The following is a 19832-nucleotide window of genomic DNA, read 5'->3' on the forward strand; positions in this document are numbered from 1 at the left end:
CATGCTACGGAAAATGTTAAATGGTCCTGACATTTGCTAAATACATATATTAATCAACTCTATTTACAGATACATGCGGTGTGGTGCAAAGCATGCTGGGAACTGCTGCTAACCAACCCCTCTGCACCGCATTTTGTCAGTCAGTCGTGGAAAGTGGGTGGGATTAGAACAAACAAAAATATTTTGCTTTGGGGGCCCTGCACAGACGGTCTGCTGAAACTGATCATAGCAGCGATTACAGCTCATATAATGCATTGCCACAATGACATGAGCTTCAATTTCGTTTGAAGTATACAGCCACCGACACCCCACGGTAACAACATTTCTGTTTACCCATTAGCGGCACACAATAGCCAATCGATGGAAAACAGGAAAAAAAAAACTCAATATATAAATGCCCATTTTTTTATGGACGAAACCATCCAGGAAGGTCAATTTCACCGGAACGTTTCCCTTTAGACAAAAATGGATGTTTTCTATCACATACATGGAGATTAAAATCCTTCTGCTGTGGCTGTAAACTAATTTGAAACAACGAGATACACAATTTTTATTTCTTGATACTATTGGACATCAATCATTTTGACAGTTAAGTTACTACGAAACTGAACTGCATAGTTAAAATTTGTCACAGATCTACATAACATAGGGTAAGTAATTTGCTTAATATGCAAGTCAACTGTCTCAACTTCACTCCAAATGGATTTTCTCAGGCCTTGGAAGGTCACACACACACACACACACACACACACACACACACACACACACACACACACATATATATACACAGAATATGTATATATACACAGAATAGATTTTTTTGCATGAAAGCAAATTTAAAAAAAAAGTTCACAAACATACAAGTTATGCAATCGAAATGTACACTGTACTGAAATGCCTTGATATCTTACAACCATAAAAGTTACCATGAGACAAAGCACTGGACAGAATATTACCAGAAAACTGCTGCTTTAAACCATTTTGAAAAACAATGCAGTCGCTGCCACTTACTGCTGTTATACTGTAATTCTTGGCATCATTTGAATCAAAGCTGGAAATAGCTTTACCCAGAAAGCCGAGAATTTGTGAATATTATGTGCCTCTACTCCAAAGGCAGCAAACAAAGGACACTCCTGCATACAGGATGCAGAAAAAATAATCACAAAACAAACAGGCTGTAAACTGCGAGTTTGGTCGGGGAATAAAACAGGAGCGGGCAGGAAAGGCCGAGTCGGCGTGGCGGATATGCTGGAGCGCACTGCGGACTTACCGCGCGAAGAGCCGGGCACATCCTGGGTCTCGGAAAAGGCGGCGTGGTTGGGGAGGCTGTTCCTAGATCGCGTGACAGACTCCAGCTGCGAGGCTCGACCCAGCAGGCAAACGGCGTCTAAAACCTCACCCTCTTTGGCCTCAAGGTCTGACTTCGAGGTGGTGAGGGGGCGTGTACCAGTGGGGGCGACCAATTGGTTGGGGTCATTAAGGCAAGCGGCCGTACCGCTGTCCAAGCTCAGCACCCTGGCGTGAGTCTTAGCACTGCCTGTGCTTGAGGTACGTCGGGAGGAGCGACGCTTTCCTCCACCCCCAACCCCACCCTCAGGCCCAACGATGCCCTTCACCGAGAGCGATGAGGCAATCGCTTGCTTGGCCTTGAGGGCACTATAACGGCCCTCGGGTGAGTGGCAGGAGTGAGAGGTGGTGCTGGAGGAACTGTCTGTGCTGAAGTGGTGTGTGGAATGCAAACTGGAGGTGCAGCTCAGCTCACTCTGGTCACTGGAGTCGTCTTCTCTGGGGAACATGGCGCTGCGTGGCTTAGCTGTATTCCGCAGCGACATGTAGTCGCGGTGACGGCTGGTGTCAAAGCTGCTGGCACGTTTCTTCCCCATCCGCCGACGGCTGCTCCGCCCCGCCGAGGAGGAGGCCCGGTGGATCAGGTTCACCGACTTGGGCCGTACGTCCTCCTTGTCTTGCTTCTGATCCCGAAGAATCAGGGGAGCAGAGCCGTCGGCGGTTGCCCCGGAGACGGGATCCTCTGTGCAGCTGCAGGGATCAGCTGCCTCTTGGGTGAAAAGAACAATGCTGTCAGACGGCTGTATGGCCATCAGCTCGTTGGCATGAGGGTTCTTGTTAGCCTCCCCAGACAAAAGGCTGCTCAGCCCCCGAGAGCTGCTATCCCGGCTAGGGCACCGGGGGCTGACGCCCTCTCTGGGAGTCCTGCTGTCTGTGGGCGCAGACACGCTGCTGTCCCCGTCCGCTCGCTCCTGTTCATCCCCTGAGAGTGAGAGAAGACTCTCCACGTGTGTGGAGCTGGTCTGTTCGCTGTGAAAGCTGCTGACGGTGCTATTGGTGTCCCGGTCAGTGCCGCTGCAGTAGCTCTCCGAGGAGCCGCTGCTGCGTGTGCTAAGACTGCGTAGGCTGTCCACGCTCCGCTCTCCCCTTAGGGATTTCTCCTTTACCGCTGGTACCCCGTCTGCGCCCCCCTGGTACAGCCCAGGGCCGACGTCCCGGGCCTCACGCGAGTCCGAGCTCGCCAGCGTGTGCGACTGGCAGTGGCCTGTCCCCGAGGTGGAGGCCACAGCCTGCTCCAGCTGGAAGACCTCTTCTCCACCACTATCTCCCTCTGCCTCTCCAGCCTGGGACAGCCTGGAAGCTTCCAGCTCACAGACTGGATCCAGCCCGCCTCTGCGAGGCGGGGGGTACAGGCCGTAGTCAGGCAGTGAAGTGTCAGGGAACGCGGAGCCAGCCGAGCTGGAAGTGCGAGGCAGGCCTCGGGGATGATGCTCTTTTCGGTACGACTGCGAGTGCAGCAGACCGATGGAAGTCTGTTCCGTTTCATACGACTGCGTTGCTTGGTTTGGGATGGGCTCGCTGGCATCCACAGGGTCTCTGGCCAGCTCCGGCGGGCCCAAAGACGTGGAGGGCTGCATGGAGGCGAACGAATCATTGGAGACAAGGCAATACATCTTTGGGTCGGACATCAAGTCTGAAAGGGAAGAAGAACCAGGTGAATATGCCATCTGTTTAAATCCTGAAGTCCCAGAGACTGTAAGCAATACAACAAAACAGGTACATCATTTGTAGGAATAGCTAAGGACTCCCTGGTTCCCCAACAGTTATTAGCCTCTGATTTACCTTTCAATAAAATGCTGATCCACAGAGCTGGAAGAATATACTGATAAAAATATACACAACTGCATAAATGGAAACCAGCCTATTAGAAGCAATAAAAACTATAAAGTCACTTTTTTTTAATAGATATGGAGCCAGGGAAGTCGTGTAGCTTTATTTCACCTTATATTTGGTTAAATTAAGAAGCCAAACTGACTAGATTTAAAAGGGGTAAAATAGTCTACTGATCAATTAATCAAGAAACACAATGAAGAGGTTCTGACCTTGGTCCTGACTTCCATCCTTACACAGGCTGCTGCTCTGAGCGAGACTTAAGCTGATATCATCCGAGGTCTTTCCTACATCTCCCCCTATATAGAAACAAAATTCTTCACGCATCCATCTGTGCTACTTTCTACGGACACCCGACTGTAAACGGATATGCAGGGGATGTGCGGGTGTGTGTATATTTTGCATGTGCCCAAGAAATATTTAAGTTGCAATTACTGCTGAACCCTCATACATATTATATTTAAATTTAAATAGAGTTTCTAAACTTACTGTAATGTAATTTTGTCACTGAGCTCTTTATAAATTTTCCTTGGCTCCTCTGTCACAATATCAGAGCAGTAAAGTGCAAATACATTAATAGATTTTCCATTGAACCACTATCATTAATAGTCTGATGCAGTTGAACTGAGGTTCATTACTGAGGTTCGCTACTATTTGATGCAACAGATTTGAAAACTAAAAAAAAATAATAACCACACCTTTCCTGGGTATTGTGGAGTTAGTGATCCTACTACTCATTAGATGGACATTTTCTTATAGTCCAATTGAACATCACCTTGCAAAATAACATGGTGTTATATTGCATTCTTTTGAGGTCTAGAAAACTGAAGTGCTAACAATGCAATAACAGATTGGAAACAAATTAAGCAACACAAACATCACCCATTAGTGTCCTCGCAGGAGAGTTCATAGGCTGAACATCAAACAAATTAGGTCAAGGCTGCAATTTTTATTTTTCAGTACAGTGTGAAGACTGTGTAAATCAGGGCTAGATTCTATTCTTTGACAGTAGTTCTCACCTTTGGCTGCAGTCATGCCCGCATGAGTGGACACAAGCTAATGCACAGGGAAGAGAAAGCATTAAAATCATGAAGTTGCAAGAAACACAGTAAAGTTTAACCAAATAAAAATCCCTAAAACCAACTACGGATTTTCCTTCTTTGCACAGATGCTATGTTGAGGGTCTGAGGTACAACAGAAAACCAAAATCTGTCAGAGAAAACATAAAATTCCATAACCTTTCCCAGTACCTCTGCAGGGTGTGTCACGACTATATGTGCGAGACATTCTCAGCAAACATCATACCAATGCTTCTGCAACACTGTTGGCAAAGCTCTTCCCGTACTTCCTGTAACTAACGACCTGAACCCAAAAAGCAAGCCTTCAAAACATTAAATATGAATAAGCATCTACATATATGGGGAAATGGCGGTATGATGCACAAATACAGTTCCAGAATGGCCATGAAAACAATCATTTTGGTCAATAAGACACTGGGGGAATGTCCTGATACAGATATGAACTTATTTAATCTTTATTCTGCCATTGGTATATAGGTATATAGGTATGTATAGGTAGGTATAGGTATATGGTATATAGCCAATCCACACACAAGGTGGCAACGTCTCTCAGGACCTAATTAATCTATACAGGGTCTGAAACTGTAAAGTTCTACAATTTTTTCTAGTTATGATATCAGGTATCAAATAACAGGATAATACTGTACAGAAATCCAGACTGAGTAACTGACACTACCAGAACACTGAAAGAAGCAGTTCTCCAAAGCTATGGAGAATCATCTGTTGAAGTTACATGTATTTGGGGGGCAGTGAGTGGGAGAGCGCGAAATATGGCCAGCTTGAGTTACTGGAGGCAAATTTGCACTGACATCAGCCATTATCAAAATGTCACCTATACACTGCGGTGTAATAGTTCAAAAACAGAAGACAAAATGTTAAAGTGTGTTGTCTCTAGTATACATTTTTTATAATTTTTTTTTTAGTTCTAGGCTATAAATCATAGCCTACAACCAGTTGCACTTGCTGGATCACAAAACTTCAAACACAGAAACACCTCCACCACTAGGACCCATACGTCGCTTTCCTGATGTATACTAAAAAAAAATCCTTTAGTGTAAAACAAGCTGAAAATGCATCTGCCTGTTGTCATGGCGACGGCCCTACTTATTGCCCACGTTCAAACCCGCACCTGGTGGCTGGAGTCCATTCCAGCAAAGGAATTTCTGGAGCTGCAATCCACTGGTGGGGTCTCTTCACGAATGAAATCCGCCATCTCGATCCCTCCTCCTGGATCTCTAAAGAAAGCACAGCACACAGGACACTAGGAGCAGCCCAACAACAGCCATATAGACATAAACGTATGACTAATTGGAGGAAAGCCCTTGCAGCTTATATACTTTCACACTGCTGATGTTTGCAGGCAAGACATTCAACCAAATCTGGTCGGTGTTAGAGATGAAGCATCATACTGTTCCATTATGCAAGCCAGTTACAGGTTTTACTATTCTTATGACATAATCAGCATAAGATTAAACTAAGGATGAGGAAAGATGATGCTTTATTGATCCCCAGTGTTAAGCTGTCTCTATGGGTAAGATGAGCAATGTTGGACGGCCATCCTTTTTCATTTTATTTTATTTCACACATCAAGGTCCAATAACAGATACATGAACAATTACAGGTAGAAAACCTCCTATTTGGAAAGGTCTAACCAAATGGGTCCAACTTCCTATTAGCTTGATTATAAATGTCTACAAGGTGTTAATGTCACTTCTTATTCCCTTATTAGACTCTCAAGTGTGTGCAAATGAGTCATAGAGTGTTGCGAAGCTGATAATCAAAAATGTACTTCATTCCAGGTAGAAGGGAAAGAAAAATAGAACAAACATAAAAAGCGATCATGTAAATGTCAATGAGCTTAACAAAACAATGCCTTTTTAAAACTGCTAGTATCCATCATCAATAAGACATATAACCCAGCAACGATTTCTCTGTATGGCCAAGCTACACCCCATGCAACAGATGGATCATCACAAAGTTCCCCATATTCCAAAATAATGGCTCCAAACAAACCATTAAACTAATTCATGAAAAACAAATCAAAACACCCTCCCATGTTACTAGATTTACACATCATCGACCCTTTAAAGGCGCAAAGCAGATTTTCACCCCTTCATCCCACTAAGATTTGTTTTATATCCCACTACGTACAAGTAAATATAGGATAATTTCTAAGTTATAGGATAACCTTATAATACTCAATTTTTTTTGTGAAAGTATTGTGTGTTTTCGGTAAGGCTGAATGAAAAGTTCTATTTGGGCTGTAGTTAATTTATCTACCAAGAGTCTGTCCAATAAACCAGCCATGTTGCCATGAGTTGTGCCAACAGACAAAGTCATGCCAACAAAACACTTGCTTTTGCTCAATTTCATCTCTTTACTAAATACTAAATACTCCCATACAGGAGAAGACTGTCTTCTCATGACCCCTTCTTGTTCGCTTTTCTCTTCATTTTTATTCTCTCTCACAAATGTACCACATGGTCCATCTCTGAGTCCAATTGCGAAAATGAGATTGATTACGACGGATCTGAAGAGGGCATGCAGAGCTCATGCAAATGCTGCTACAGTAAACTTTAGACTGATTTTTTTTTTACATATAGACCAGAAAATGCTGAAAAGGAACCATCAATAAAACTGAAAATCTTTACTACGTTTCAACCCAACTCATTGATGGTCTCAGCCCAGCTTTGGAATGTGAAAACTGCAGATGCCGTGTCGATATTAACATTACGTATCATGCAGGCCTATTACTGAGGGCGGCGTGCTAGCACAGAGGTCAGTGGTTTTGCTGTGCAATGCCACTTTGTGTGTGTGGAGTGTATAGATATTTTATGGGTCTATGCGCATGCATGTGTGTGTACGTCCACATGTGCTTTCAGTGAATGCTTTGGGGGGAAAAAAAAAAATTACGCAGGTTTTCCAGATCTCGGACAGCTGTGCCCCCAGCCCTGTGATGTGGGTCGACAATATATTAGACGTTTACTTCATTAGCTATCAAGTTAAATCTTTAGATGATCTGATTATGAATATAAATCGATAGCAACAGCCTTATTACACTGTGTAAGATGTAACCTTGTCACTTACCCGGGCCCATTGCTATCCTCCTGGCGGATGGTACTGCCATCATTCCCCACGCCAGGGTTGGCTCGGATTCCTTCAGCCTCTACTGCTCTGCTTTCCACAATCTCCCCCTCATCCAGGGCATGATGCAGCCGGTAATTCACAGTCTTTAACAGCAGGAACAGTACTGCGATTACCCCACAATAGATGCCCACAATCACCATAGTGGGAGGAAGGGCCTGCAAGGAGGAATAGTTAGAACCTATTAGAAAGTGACATTGTGCATCCCATCCAGACTACATCCCTGCCTTGTGCATCCCATCCCGACTACATCCCTGCCTTGTGCATCCCATCCAGACTACATCCCTGCCTTGTGCCATATGCTGTCTAGCTTCAGGCCTCTACACCACGCTGACCAGGATAAGCAGGTGGAAGATGAATGTATGTACAAATAAAAATGACATTATACTATGCTTACCTGCTAAAATGCATTGTGTAACAAGTCCATCCCTCAAGAAGGCAAATCAAAAACCCATTCAACAACTGAACTACACAGCAACACCAATTTCATAAGTAATGACCAAGTCAATTTAAACTCTGTGGAAGTTTCTGAATGAAACAATTTCAATTTCAGTATAATGGAATTTTTTTCCCACATCCATCTCCCAATCATTTATCCTGAACAGTGGGATGTGGGGGGTGGACTCCAGGCCTATACCCACGATGGGAAGCCCATCCAACAAGCACAAACACCATCACACAATCATATTCAACAGGCAATATATTTTAACGGCATGTCTTCAGACTTCAGGAGGAAACCTGGACTCAAGGAGAATATTCAAAGGTATAACTTGTACTTATTAAAAGCCATTTATCCTAGACTGTTCAGCTTGTGGGAGTTGTACTTAAACAAAAATGTTCTGAAGGCAGAATGAAAAATGATTGGGTCCATGATTGGATAACCAATCTGATTGGTTGATCCCGGCTCCTCCAGTTTCTTGGATCCATCTGAGCGGTTACCTCTTTCAACCTATCATTTTTCATTCTGCCCTCAGAACATTTTTGTGCAAGTAAAACTCCCATTGCAATGCAGATTATTAACTGTTAACACAATGTGATTAATTTGAAGTTCTCATTTACTAAGATGCCATTTCTTAGCTGGGGGTTGAAGTGTAGAAGTAACATTTTAATATTTCACACCCACTATCATATGCCCTGATCAACCTTTGCTACATGTGAGAGGAGGAAAAGGGATCATATTTCATTCCTGCTGCATAACATCAGTGAGCAAACTGTGTCACTATCAGAAAGCATCCATAGGTTTTCCTAGACATAACAAACCAGCTGACAGATATACTGGCTTAAACAACCAAAACCACACATAGCACTGTATGGAAAAAGCTGAGGATTTGTGGGCTGGACCTAAAAGAAAAGAGGACATGTAGCTATAACATGAAGTCTATACTTCAGGATAAATGCTTAGCACAGCATAGTGTTTCTTTACATGAAAGAATAAGTTACACTCCACGGTTCAAGACGTGATCAGATTATGTGCAAATACAACCATTAAGAGTCTAAAAAAAAAAAAATCCGCGAAACCACATTTCACCAGTTACTTTCCCATGGATGTCAGTTACATCTATTTTTAACCTTAAAGTAGTACAAGGATTACACAGCTGCCAGATAATTTTTAGCAACAATATAATTATGAGTGACTGCATCCGGAAATGTTTGTTGTGAAATATACACCGTGTTCCAAAATACTATGCAAGTGACATTTCAGTAACTCTTCCAGCGAAATAAAAACTTATTGTGATCTTTTTATTTAATCATTTTTCACGCCTCTTTAGATGAAGTGTACCAATATCAGAAAATGTTGCTAATGTGCCAGGTTGTTATCTTAAAGGGAAACAGATTTAAAATAGTTGTTCCACGTTAACAGGCAAGTCACAGTTATCGTTAAATATGGTAAAGAACAAAGACCGTACTGCAGCTGAAGGGTATGAAATAGATGTCGTGCTTTTGGGAAGACACTGCACAATTGATTTGTTATGAAAATTTTACATCACTGAATCGTTTTTTTTTTTTTTTTAAAAAGGGACTTCAGAGTCCAGATGAAGTAAATCAAACAGAGGATCATTAAAGAAAGATTCAGGCAAAGACAGATTTCTGAAATTGTTAGTGTCCCTGAACTTCCAAGAACATACTGATGCAGCAGCATCCTCCAGAGGTTGGGAGCTACATTTCGGCCACCCCTCAAAAGCATGCAATGGGAAGACATACCGATGAGCCCATACATTATTTGCTTCACATGGGGGTGAGGTCATAATGTTGACCATCATGCAAAAAAAGTGCATGTAGAGGTCTGGGAGAGACACATAAAGACAACAATAAATGGACATTCAGTACTCGCAGGTGACAAAGCAATGAAATATTATTCACGCGATTGTCATCTAAATTATCTGCCATTTATGCCACCGTAGCCCTTCGGTTGGTTTGCGCCAAACAGGATAACCTTCCTTCACATTCCAAAATGATGAGCTCTGGCCACCCAACATCCTGTCAGCATTTCATGGCTTTTCCCTCCTTGGACCACTCTCAGTAGGTACTTACCATGCCTGACCATAAACAGCCCACAAGCCTGGCCATTTTGGAAATAATCTGACAGCCTTCTGGCCATAATGATTTGCCCCTTATCAACGTCTCACAAGATCTTTATCCCTGCCCATCACTTCTGCATTCAACATGTCGACTACGTGAACCGAATTCGCTTCACATGGGGGTATACAAACACATTTTTATTCACTGAAATTGACTGAGTTCAACGCTATGCGAGATGGTCCACATGGATGTTCCGGAGGGTTGGTGAATGGCCACCCTACTCCCAAGAGATTAAGCAGTCAACAAGGTGGTGGTGGAATGTTGTTTTGAGTAGGAATAATGGGAAGTGAGATGAGTGGTCCCATTGGGGTCACTGACAACAACATATACCATATGGACAAAAGTATTGAGACTCAACTCTTAATCGCCGAATTCAGGTGTTTCATTCTGACCCATTGCCATGGGTGTATAAAATCAAGCACATAGCCATGCAGTCAGGTTTACAAACATTTGCGAAAGAATGGGTCATTCTGAAGAGCAAAGTGAATTCAAGCACAGTACGGTCATAGAATGCCACCTTTGCAATAAGTCACTTCGTAAAATTTCTTTCCTTCTAGATATTTAACGGTCAACTGTAAGGGGTTTTATTGCAAAGTAGATGCATTTAGGAATATGAAACTCAGCCATGAAGTGGCAGATCACAAAAAGTAAATATTTAATATCAGAGTGGGATCACTGAGTGCTGAGGCACACAGGGCGTAAAAGTCGCCAACTCAACAACTCAACAACTGCAGAGTTCCAAGCTTCCTCTGGCATTAACTCCAGGACAAAACTGTGCGCTGGAAGCTTCATGGAATGGGCTTCCATGGCTGAGCAGCTGCATGCAAGCTGCACATCACCAAGTGCAATGCCATGTGTCAGATTTACACCAGTCTCTCATAACGCCACTGGACTCTGAAGCAGTGTAAATGTGTTCTGTGGAATGACGAATCACGCTTTTCTGTCTGGCAGTGGGATGTCGAGTCTGGGTTTAGTAGATGCCAGAAAAAGGTTACCTACCAAACTCCTTTGTGCCAACTGTAAAGTTTGGTGGAGGAGGGATAATGTATGGGGTTGTTTTTCAGGGGTTGGGCTAGGCCCCTTAGTTCCAGTGAAGGAAACTCTTAATGCTTCAGTATACGAAGACATTTTGGACAATTCTATGATTCAAAATTTGTGGGAATGGTCTGGAGAAGGTCCTTTTCTGTACCAGCATAACTGTGCCCCAGTGCACAAAGCAAGGTCTATAAAGACATGGTTGGGTGAGTTTGGTGTGGAAGAAATTGACTGGCCTGCACAGAGCCCTGACCTCAACCTCATCAAACACCTTTGGGATGAAACGGAACAGAGACTGAGTCAGACCTGCACGTCTGACATGAGTGCCCTTCTGGATGAATGTGGAAAAACTCCCATAGACGCACTCCAAAATCTTGTGGAAAGACTTCCCAGAAGAGTGGCAGCCATTATAGTTGCAAAGAGGGGGACCAACAACATACTGATGCCTAAGGATTTAGAATGGGATGTCATAAAAGTTCCTGTGCGTGTGACGGCCAGGTGCCCCAATACTTTTGTCCGTGTAATGTATGTAAAAGTTCTAACAACACTTCCAGCCTTAGTTAGAAAGGTCATGACTTCCAAAAAAAACGATTTTCATCAAGAAAATGCTCCATCACAGGCTGCTAAGAACATCACCGACTCCTTGGATGCTATGGGCATTTAAAAGGGTGGCTAAACCATGATCTGATCCATCATCCCCTGTCTACAACCCGACTGAAAACTCATGAAGCATTTTTAAAAAGAAAATCTATGAAGGTGACTGGCAGCACTCTTCAAAACAGCAGCTATGGGAGGCAATACTAGCATCTTCTACTAAAACTGAGACAGAAACTATGCATGCGCTCAAGTTCAATAGATGAGAGCTGTCAAAGTAACTGAGGAAGGGCTTGTATATTAACCTGTAACAACTGGTTGCTAACCAGGTCTCTTTAGATTTTTTTTGGAAGAATAATGTTAATGCAACACATACAACTCACTTCTGTTTTGAAAAACATGCAAGTGAAATGCTAAAAATTCAAAAACTTATCTGCATAATAATTTAGAACACTATATTTTGTGCTCGTTTCGGAATATATAAAGCAGTTTAGCATCAGGTATTGTTGCTGCTGTTCACGTTTACATTCAAAAAAGCATTGATGACAACAAAAAGTACCTTAATAAAGTCGACTGTTCTTAGATCAGACTGGAAATAGAATCAGCATAATTAGGAATATTGTGTAAGCTGATTAATATAGCACTTCCTGGATTCAAATATATGATTTGCTTTGCAAATATATGCTTTGCTTGCAGAAAATAAAATGCTGCATGTAAAATCCTTGCCTTGTTTTACTGCTGACTACCATACTACTGGCTATTTGTTCCTTTGGCCCTCAGCTAAAAGATCATCAACTGAACCCAGACGATAAACACTGATGAAAATTGACTAACGTAGTCATTATCTAGTGTCTTTGCACAGCTGCAAGAAATCAACTTGCGAGAACTTTTCTAGACACTAACAATAACTCCACCCAAGACACAACTGTCCAGGCTAGGGATGGGTCGATTCCAACTGCCGATACCAATATAGATTCCGATACATGAGTTCTTGTTACTTTCACACTTTAATATAATAAATTTATATTGATAGTTTATGCATTCATATTTTTGAACTAGTAAATACATATTTAAAAATGTAAAAAAATAGGCTATTAGAAACATACATAACGTACTTCACCACTTCATTTTGTACATGCAATTTTAAGCATTTTTGAGTCACTGCGATTACACCCTCTGAGGGGCAGCAAAACTGAGTGGCAGCATTAGTGTTCAGCTTTAATGCCGCAAAAAACACAACTATAAAGGGAAAGAGCTGTCATGTGATTGATTGTACAAACAGATTTACATGGAGCTCTCTTTTTAGATATTGCCAAAAATTAAACAAGTATCGGATGTGCATCTGTCACATATGGCCAATACCCGATCCGTCAAAAAGGTCTGAATCGGCTCCGATACCGATCCGAATATCAAATCGGTACATCTCAAGTCCAGACAGTAGTGCTGTTTTTTTTCAACAAAATCCTCATTTCTTTGACATTCTGGAGGCGATTCATGTATTCCCATTTAAATATCCAGCAGCGCGGCAGTTATGGCTGTTTCCATACAGGATTCAAAATTATTACTCACAATTTTTTGATACATTTTTTAACACTAACAGCTAATTTTCCATTTTATTTAGGTAACTGATTTAGGAGACTTCCATCTTCCATACAGTTTATCCAATATATGGTTAAGGTGTTTCATTCTTGGGGAGGAATAGGGCACAAAGCTGCCAACACCTCTGTGAGAATGTCAGTGCATTGAAGCACGTTTGCATGCAATGGACTATATTGTTCCATAATTTTGACAGTTTGCTACAGCATGTCACATAGAATTTGACTACAGATGTTTCTTATTACTGAGGCCCTGAAGATATAGATTTGAAATGTCAGCTTAACTTAAAAACAAATTACATATTGTATTTAAGTTAAGCACATTATTTAGTGGGGCGGCATGGTGGTGCAGTGGTTAGCACTGTCGCCTCACACCTCTGGGACCCGGGTTCGAGTCTCCGCCTGGGTCACATGTGTGCGGAGTTTGCATGTTCTCCCCGTGTCGTCGTGGGGTTTCCTCCGGGTACTCCGGTTTCCCCCCACAGTCCAAAAACATGCTGAGGCTAATTGGAGTTGCTGAATTGCCCGTAGGTGTGCATGTGTGAGTGAATGGTGTGTGAGTGTGCCCTGCGATGGGCTGGCCCCCCATCCTGGGTTGTTCCCTGCCTCGTGCCCATTGATTCCGGGATAGGCTCCGGACCCCCCGCGACCCAATAGGATAAGCGGTTTGGAAAATGGATGGATGGATGGATTATTTAGTACCAAGATTTGTGTCAATTTGTTAGCACTGTTGATTGTGAATTCAGAGGGGGAATTTGAAATTAAACCCGCCAGTTAAAATTGTGGTATCTGAGCACGCAGACGAACATAAGCATTTTGAAGAATCAATAGATAAAGCTAAGCTACATTTCTTAAATCCATGATAGCAGAAACAACATAAGATACACCCATCATCAGCATGTCAGATCAAAGTTCTCATGATACAGAAAATAATGATTTATAAGTTACACCAGAGTGATGTTTTTTTTCAAAGCTGAGAAGAGGGGGAGAAACAAGGACATTTTGCTGTAATTTGTCCCCAAGTTAATGATGATAAAGTTAATTAATATTGCTTGATTTAAAAGTATGATACAGCTAATTACTTTGTTGCATCGTTTTGACATGCTGCAGGGGTCAAATTTGAATTCACTCCACACTACAAATTACATGTGCCAGACGTGAAAAAGGGTGCACTATACATTTGCAACTCCAATTTATATGCTGATTGTCTAATTACACCTTGTTGTTCGGCTACTCAGTCCAACACCAAACTACTGCAAATAACACCCGAAGCAGAAACGATGCTGTTATTAACCACATCAAGGCACACAAGTTAATCTGTAACTCACATATATTTCCCCTTCGTTACAAATTATGCCTATATTTGTACCTAGTTAGTCAATAACAGGCACAAAAGAAATTTGGAAAATATCCGTTGGAAAACATCGGTGTTTTAGGCATTACTAGTCTTGCGTTTGACATGCTGCGAACTCCTTTTCTCGGATTTACATATAGTAATATATAACCACACACAACTAAGCGTCGTGGGGGAAACTTCTTAAATGAACAACTCTGGATACATTTTTCAGTAGGGTAATAAAATGCTAATCATACCTTGGCGTTGTCTAAAACGAAATACTAGATTATAGCTAGTCGGTTGAAATTCATTGTACAAAATTGACGACAGTTGATGGACGGTATGGAAATGACAAAGTATAGTTAATAATTAGATGTAATACAGAATTGTGTCACTGAGTCGTAAAAGGGGTCCACTGATCCACAACCGTGTTAATACACAAAACATACGGGAATACAGCTAGCGAGAAATGAGCTTCGTACCCAATTTCCATAAAGGCGACCCGCTAGGCAGGTAATCATTACACGTAAGATAGAAAGGCAGCTTTCTATGTACATCATAGATAAACATAAAACAAGACATTTAAAAAAGATAAACACTCACCATGTAAAGCGTAAAGGGGAAACAGAGTAGGAAGAGCCATATGTAGAGATGTAAGGCATTGACAAATGTATTTTGATGGGGATCGTAATACCAGCCGCCAGTGATAGAAGCCCAAACACCTTGCCTCAAGATCTGAAGCGTTTGAGAACCCATTTTTATCCCGTTAGGATATTTGATAAAGAAAGAGAGGAAGTGACCTCGAAACTAACCGTCTTGAAACATTACGGCCACTGTCCTGTTTTCAGATACTGGCCTGAAAACCTCTACTGCAGCCATCTTTACTATTTGCTAGAAGGCTAATCTCGGTCCTCCACGGAAACGCAAGCTATCCCGCTACGCTCTGCGCGTTTGTTAAGGAACACTAGAAGAGGAAAGGCAGAAGGGATCGGTGTTGGCTGGGTGCAGTTTCGCCCCCATTCGGTAATTGTTATACGCGCTTTTATAAAGAAAATCACTCTCGAGTAAGACAAAAAAGGACGTATTGTTTATGCAAGTGTTTCCTTACATAATGAAAGGCTCAGTGAAATATAAATTAAGACATACCGTGTCGTTCAATAAAAGACCACTGATACCGACCGCTGAGAATCGCGTTTAATATAAAACTTGTTGGGCATACAAAAGTAATCTTGGAAAAAAAATCCTTGCATTGGTCTCATCGACATATTTGTTATAACTATTATACACCTAATCGACGAATAAATTATGTCTAAATTAATGCAGATCACAAGTACATACTAGTCAAATACTTCTGTTCGAGTTATTCATAAAATATAATATACAAATACATAAAATATGCATGTTTACAAAATTAACACTTTTTGAAGAGTTGACTTTTACTCAACGCATACTGATTCAGCTTTAAGAAATTCTGAGATGATGCACATTATTATAAAATTACAATGTGGTTTTGGGTTATTTTGGAAATTATCACCAGTCCCAAAAGTACTTATAGGTTGAGAATTATACATAACTCTTATTTAGGCAGACAATCTTACAGCTTTAAACAAACATTTCTCTCACAATCTCTCACGTTTAAGACATCTCTCAGTTGCCCTGTCCAGTCTACAAATGTAGTTTTCCAAACAACCTGCAATGCAACCATTTTTGGAACAAACGGGTCAACTATTGTGTGTGTATGCCACAAAAAAAAAGAAAGAAAGAAATGTAATTAGAATGAAGAGTGTCATAGAAGTGAGTCAGTCGCTGGAAGGTTCATGTATAACTACTGCATTTGTCCTTGCCTGGCTTGTGAAGAATGGTGATTCAGCACTGACACTGTATACGATAAACAAAACAAAGTCTTTTTCTTGTATGTAGTGTGCAGTACACATGGCCTAAATATTTTTATTGTACTACTGCAACCGTGGCCGTTTCTCTGGTGGAGCTTTGCTGGGGGGTGTGGGGGCAGGAGTCTTGGCTGCTGGCTCTCTTTCCTCCTGCCGTATTGCCTCAGTTGAAGTCTCTGGCTCCTTCTTTACTTCCACTGAGGGAAGGGGGGGGGGAGTGACCATAGAATTAAAGCAGACAGCTTGACTATTAAGCAATGTGCACTCAGCCAAAGTAATGGTTAGCTCTGACAATAAAAACACAGGCACTATCTGTAGTTTTATCTCATGATAGCTGCATGGTAAATACTGTACGAAGCAATAACAACTTAAAAAAAACTCACCTGGAATAGGCTTTTCTCCAGGTTTTGGCTGAATATACAAAATAAAATAATTGATCATATTGAAACATAAAAGAAACATTGCACATGGCATTCTACACCGACTTAAACAGCTGGAGCTCTACAGTAGATACTGTATATTTGCATGTATTGTTAAATACTAGATATCTTTTAACTTAAGCATTTTACTTATTTCTTCCATATTTTTACAATTACTCTCAATCATAAATTAATACAGCACTGATAATAGCAAATCTGTTTCAATTTGTCACACCTGATAGAAGGCTGGGGGAAACTTCTGCCTGAGATCCACAAGCAACGCGTCAACCCTCTGTCTCTGAAACAGAGAGCTTGGCTCCTCTTTCTTTTTGGATTTTGGCTTTGCCTTTTCTGCAAATTTCAATTTACGCATTATTCATGAATATAAGGATATTTAATTCTCTGCTTAGAAACTAAAGATAGCTGAGACATCAATAAATATTCCATGATATCTTTTTTTTCAATTATTTCAACAAATATGTAGTTGTAAAAGCTAGACAGGGAAGTACTCAAGAGAGTCCACCAGTCTGACCTGCACCTAGAAAGGTCTAGTATGAATTCTAACCTCTTTCTTCCTGGTCTTTGAAGTGCCACCAGTACCCTTTGGAAGGGTGGTAACGACAGTAAGACATTGCCTCATCGAAGGCAGACTGGATTCCATGGACAGCAGATAACTTGAGAAAAATCACAAAAACACGACCATCATAAGCACTGTGAACAATGTCTAATTATTGTTTGACTATATTCAAAAATAGATACAAATTAATAAACCAATGAACAACATATTCCTTAACAATGCATAAAATAACAAAACAACTGACCACTCTGGAACCAATTACAGAGCCCAAATCTGGAGCTTGGTAGACTACACCCGCAATGATGTAATAATCAGACAAGGGGGTGACTGCAGGAAAGACAAAGAAAGAGCAAGGAAGAATAATCATAAACATTATTTTATAATACCTCTCATGCTTAAACTGTCAGATACAGATTTATAGATACTCATATATGTGCATACTATCTTAAAGATTTTCATAGATCATACCTTGTGTTGGAGATTGCCTCTGCTGTTTCCTAATTATGTAGAGAATTGGTTCTTGAGCATGAAGTAGAATATATTCCACACCCACCATCTGACTAAAAGACGACATGAACAAAAGCTGCAATGCCTGATGGCAAAATATACAATCCATCTAATTAAAACCTACTCGAAAAACACACTGAATTGTATTGTAAACACTGTATATTGTTACTCTTAATCAGTGCATAATGTATTTGCATTTCAAGCCAGAGAATAAGTAGCACAGCAATCACAACTATCATAAGTACTATGACTGCTGTCAAGTCGACTTCATCACATCATCCATATACAGTGGTGCATGCGGTTCACGAACGCTGTGGTCTACGAACAATTTGGTTCGCGACCAAAGATTCCGTGAAAAAAAAATGCATTGGTTAATGAACAAATTCCTCTTTTTATACTGTCCCAGCATGCCCGCGTGCAATTGTAAATAAAAGGACCACAACAGGCAACCAACGAGCACCGAACGCAAACACACAGACAGGAAACGCAAGGTTCGTGAACCGCAGGCACCACTGTACAGGTATACAGTAGCAAGAAAAAAGTTGCCCCAAAAACCACGGTGCGGCATACAAACAGCAAGTAACAACTGGAGGGTGTCACAATACTCACAAAGGGAAAAATACACAGTGCAGTGTAAAACAGTACACTAAATGCTTACATCATACATGTACACACACAATAATACACAATGCAGCAGCATAAAGGGTGTCTGACAATAAACAAGTAACTGATAATAATAATAATCGTAAGGTCTAGTTTAAGACCGGAGACACGTAAATCTTTAAACTGAGCGTTTACTGATAATAAATTCTTAAATATATAAAATATATTGATAGCTGACTGAACACGTACTATATTTTCCAACATGAAACTACAAAAATAACCTACTTCAGATGATCTAGACTGAGACGTTGCATCTTGACCATCTCGTTGTTGCACGTACGATCGTAGAAGGGGTTACTTCTCTCAGAAAAGTAGTCGAGCACATTTCCCGGATTTAAGATAGGTACCCATCCACTGTCAACCCAGGATATTCCTAAAAGGTTGTCTAGAAAAGAGATACAGAAAATTAATTTTAACCAAAAGCATTAACCAGATTGTAATTCACATAAACATACAACGATAGTCATTTACTTCTTAATAGCTAGCTAGCAAAATAACTAGGCAAGTAGGTTTCATTCAAATGTAAAAAAACATCTCTATAACTGTCAATTTTTGTGGAAAATCAGGAATGACTTTAATTTTATTCATGGAAAACTAGGGAAGCCTTCTAAAACCAAATGAAAGTACGACATAACTACAGTACCTCTTAAATCAACCGCCGCCATCTTGATAATATTACCGATTCGAGCAGCGTCCTTATGTTATGACGTTACGTTACCTTTGTCGAATGAAGATGACGACAATTTTCATTGCACTAGGTAGCTTGTTTTGAGTTGTAGTTCCATTGCTAGGCCAACGTATTGACAAAAGTATGTTTATGAACTTTCGTGCTGCAAACGTATAGATACTACTGCTATTACAAAGTTAAAATGACGGACTTTCATCTTTTCACTTTAATTATTGCTTCATACAGTTATCCAGCAAAAAAATACAGTTATCCAGCAATACTGCTGTCTAAGAAATGGGGATTTTCTTTTAAATTATTACATAATACCTTTGGGTCAATCCTGCAGTCTGATATATATTTTAATTTTGTTCCATCTACTAGTTAGTTTCGTGAATGTGAACAAAACTTTATGTTATTTATATGACCGAGATTTCTGTAAATGTATTTTTATTGCTAAACGTTTTTTAAGAATTTGCCACTTAACTAGTACAGTATCACAGACAGCTTAGGGTCTATCCCAGGGTGCGTAAGGCCAGGCGCATCCAGGATGGGATGTCAGTCTATCACAGT

The 19832-nt window shown here is 41.0% G+C and overlaps 2 protein-coding genes across 3 annotated transcripts in view; both read right to left on the minus strand.

The window, feature by feature from the left end:
- pcnx1 (pecanex 1) overlaps positions 1-15650 on the minus strand; it is a 37326-nt gene extending 21676 nt beyond the window's left edge. For both annotated transcript variants that reach the window (XM_048973834.1, XM_048973833.1), the window contains exons 1-6: positions 15144-15650; positions 7344-7558; positions 5386-5491; positions 4197-4233; positions 3390-3476; positions 1271-2980 (exon numbers count right to left, since the gene is read on the minus strand). In XM_048973834.1, coding sequence (XP_048829791.1) covers positions 1271-2980; positions 3390-3476; positions 4197-4233; positions 5386-5491; positions 7344-7558; positions 15144-15296 — 2308 coding nt within the window. In that variant the 5' untranslated portion in view covers positions 15297-15650. The remainder of the gene's footprint in view (positions 1-1270; positions 2981-3389; positions 3477-4196; positions 4234-5385; positions 5492-7343; positions 7559-15143) is intronic.
- A 69-nt stretch (positions 15651-15719) lies between these two features.
- med6 (mediator complex subunit 6) lies at positions 15720-19287 on the minus strand. The gene is made up of 8 exons (XM_048973837.1): positions 19239-19287; positions 18821-18980; positions 17894-17985; positions 17670-17752; positions 17414-17522; positions 17084-17199; positions 16813-16840; positions 15720-16626 (listed from the first exon to the last, which is right to left on the minus strand). The coding sequence occupies exons 1-8, from the start codon at positions 19258-19260 to the stop codon at positions 16496-16498; spliced, it is 741 nt and encodes a 246-aa protein (XP_048829794.1). The 5' UTR covers positions 19261-19287; the 3' UTR covers positions 15720-16495.
- Positions 19288-19832: the final 545 nt, after the last annotated feature.

The sequence above is a fragment of the Brienomyrus brachyistius genome, chromosome 14 (assembly GCF_023856365.1).
Source record: "Brienomyrus brachyistius isolate T26 chromosome 14, BBRACH_0.4, whole genome shotgun sequence".
Lineage (NCBI taxonomy): Eukaryota > Metazoa > Chordata > Actinopteri > Osteoglossiformes > Mormyridae > Brienomyrus > Brienomyrus brachyistius.

What these genes read in the sequence shown, in the direction of transcription:
- med6 (XM_048973837.1), bottom strand. Translation starts at nt 19,260, where the DNA reads ATGGCGGCGGTTGATTTAAGAG. An exon ending in TTCCCCCAGCCTTCTATCAG is followed by an intron (nt 16,841 to 17,083) that starts GTGTGACAAATT and finishes TTGTATATTCAG; the next exon opens with CCAAAACCTGGAGAAAAGCC. An exon ending in TGGAGAAAAGCCTATTCCAG is followed by an intron (nt 16,627 to 16,812) that starts GTGAGTTTTTTT and finishes CCCTTCCCTCAG; the next exon opens with TGGAAGTAAAGAAGGAGCCA.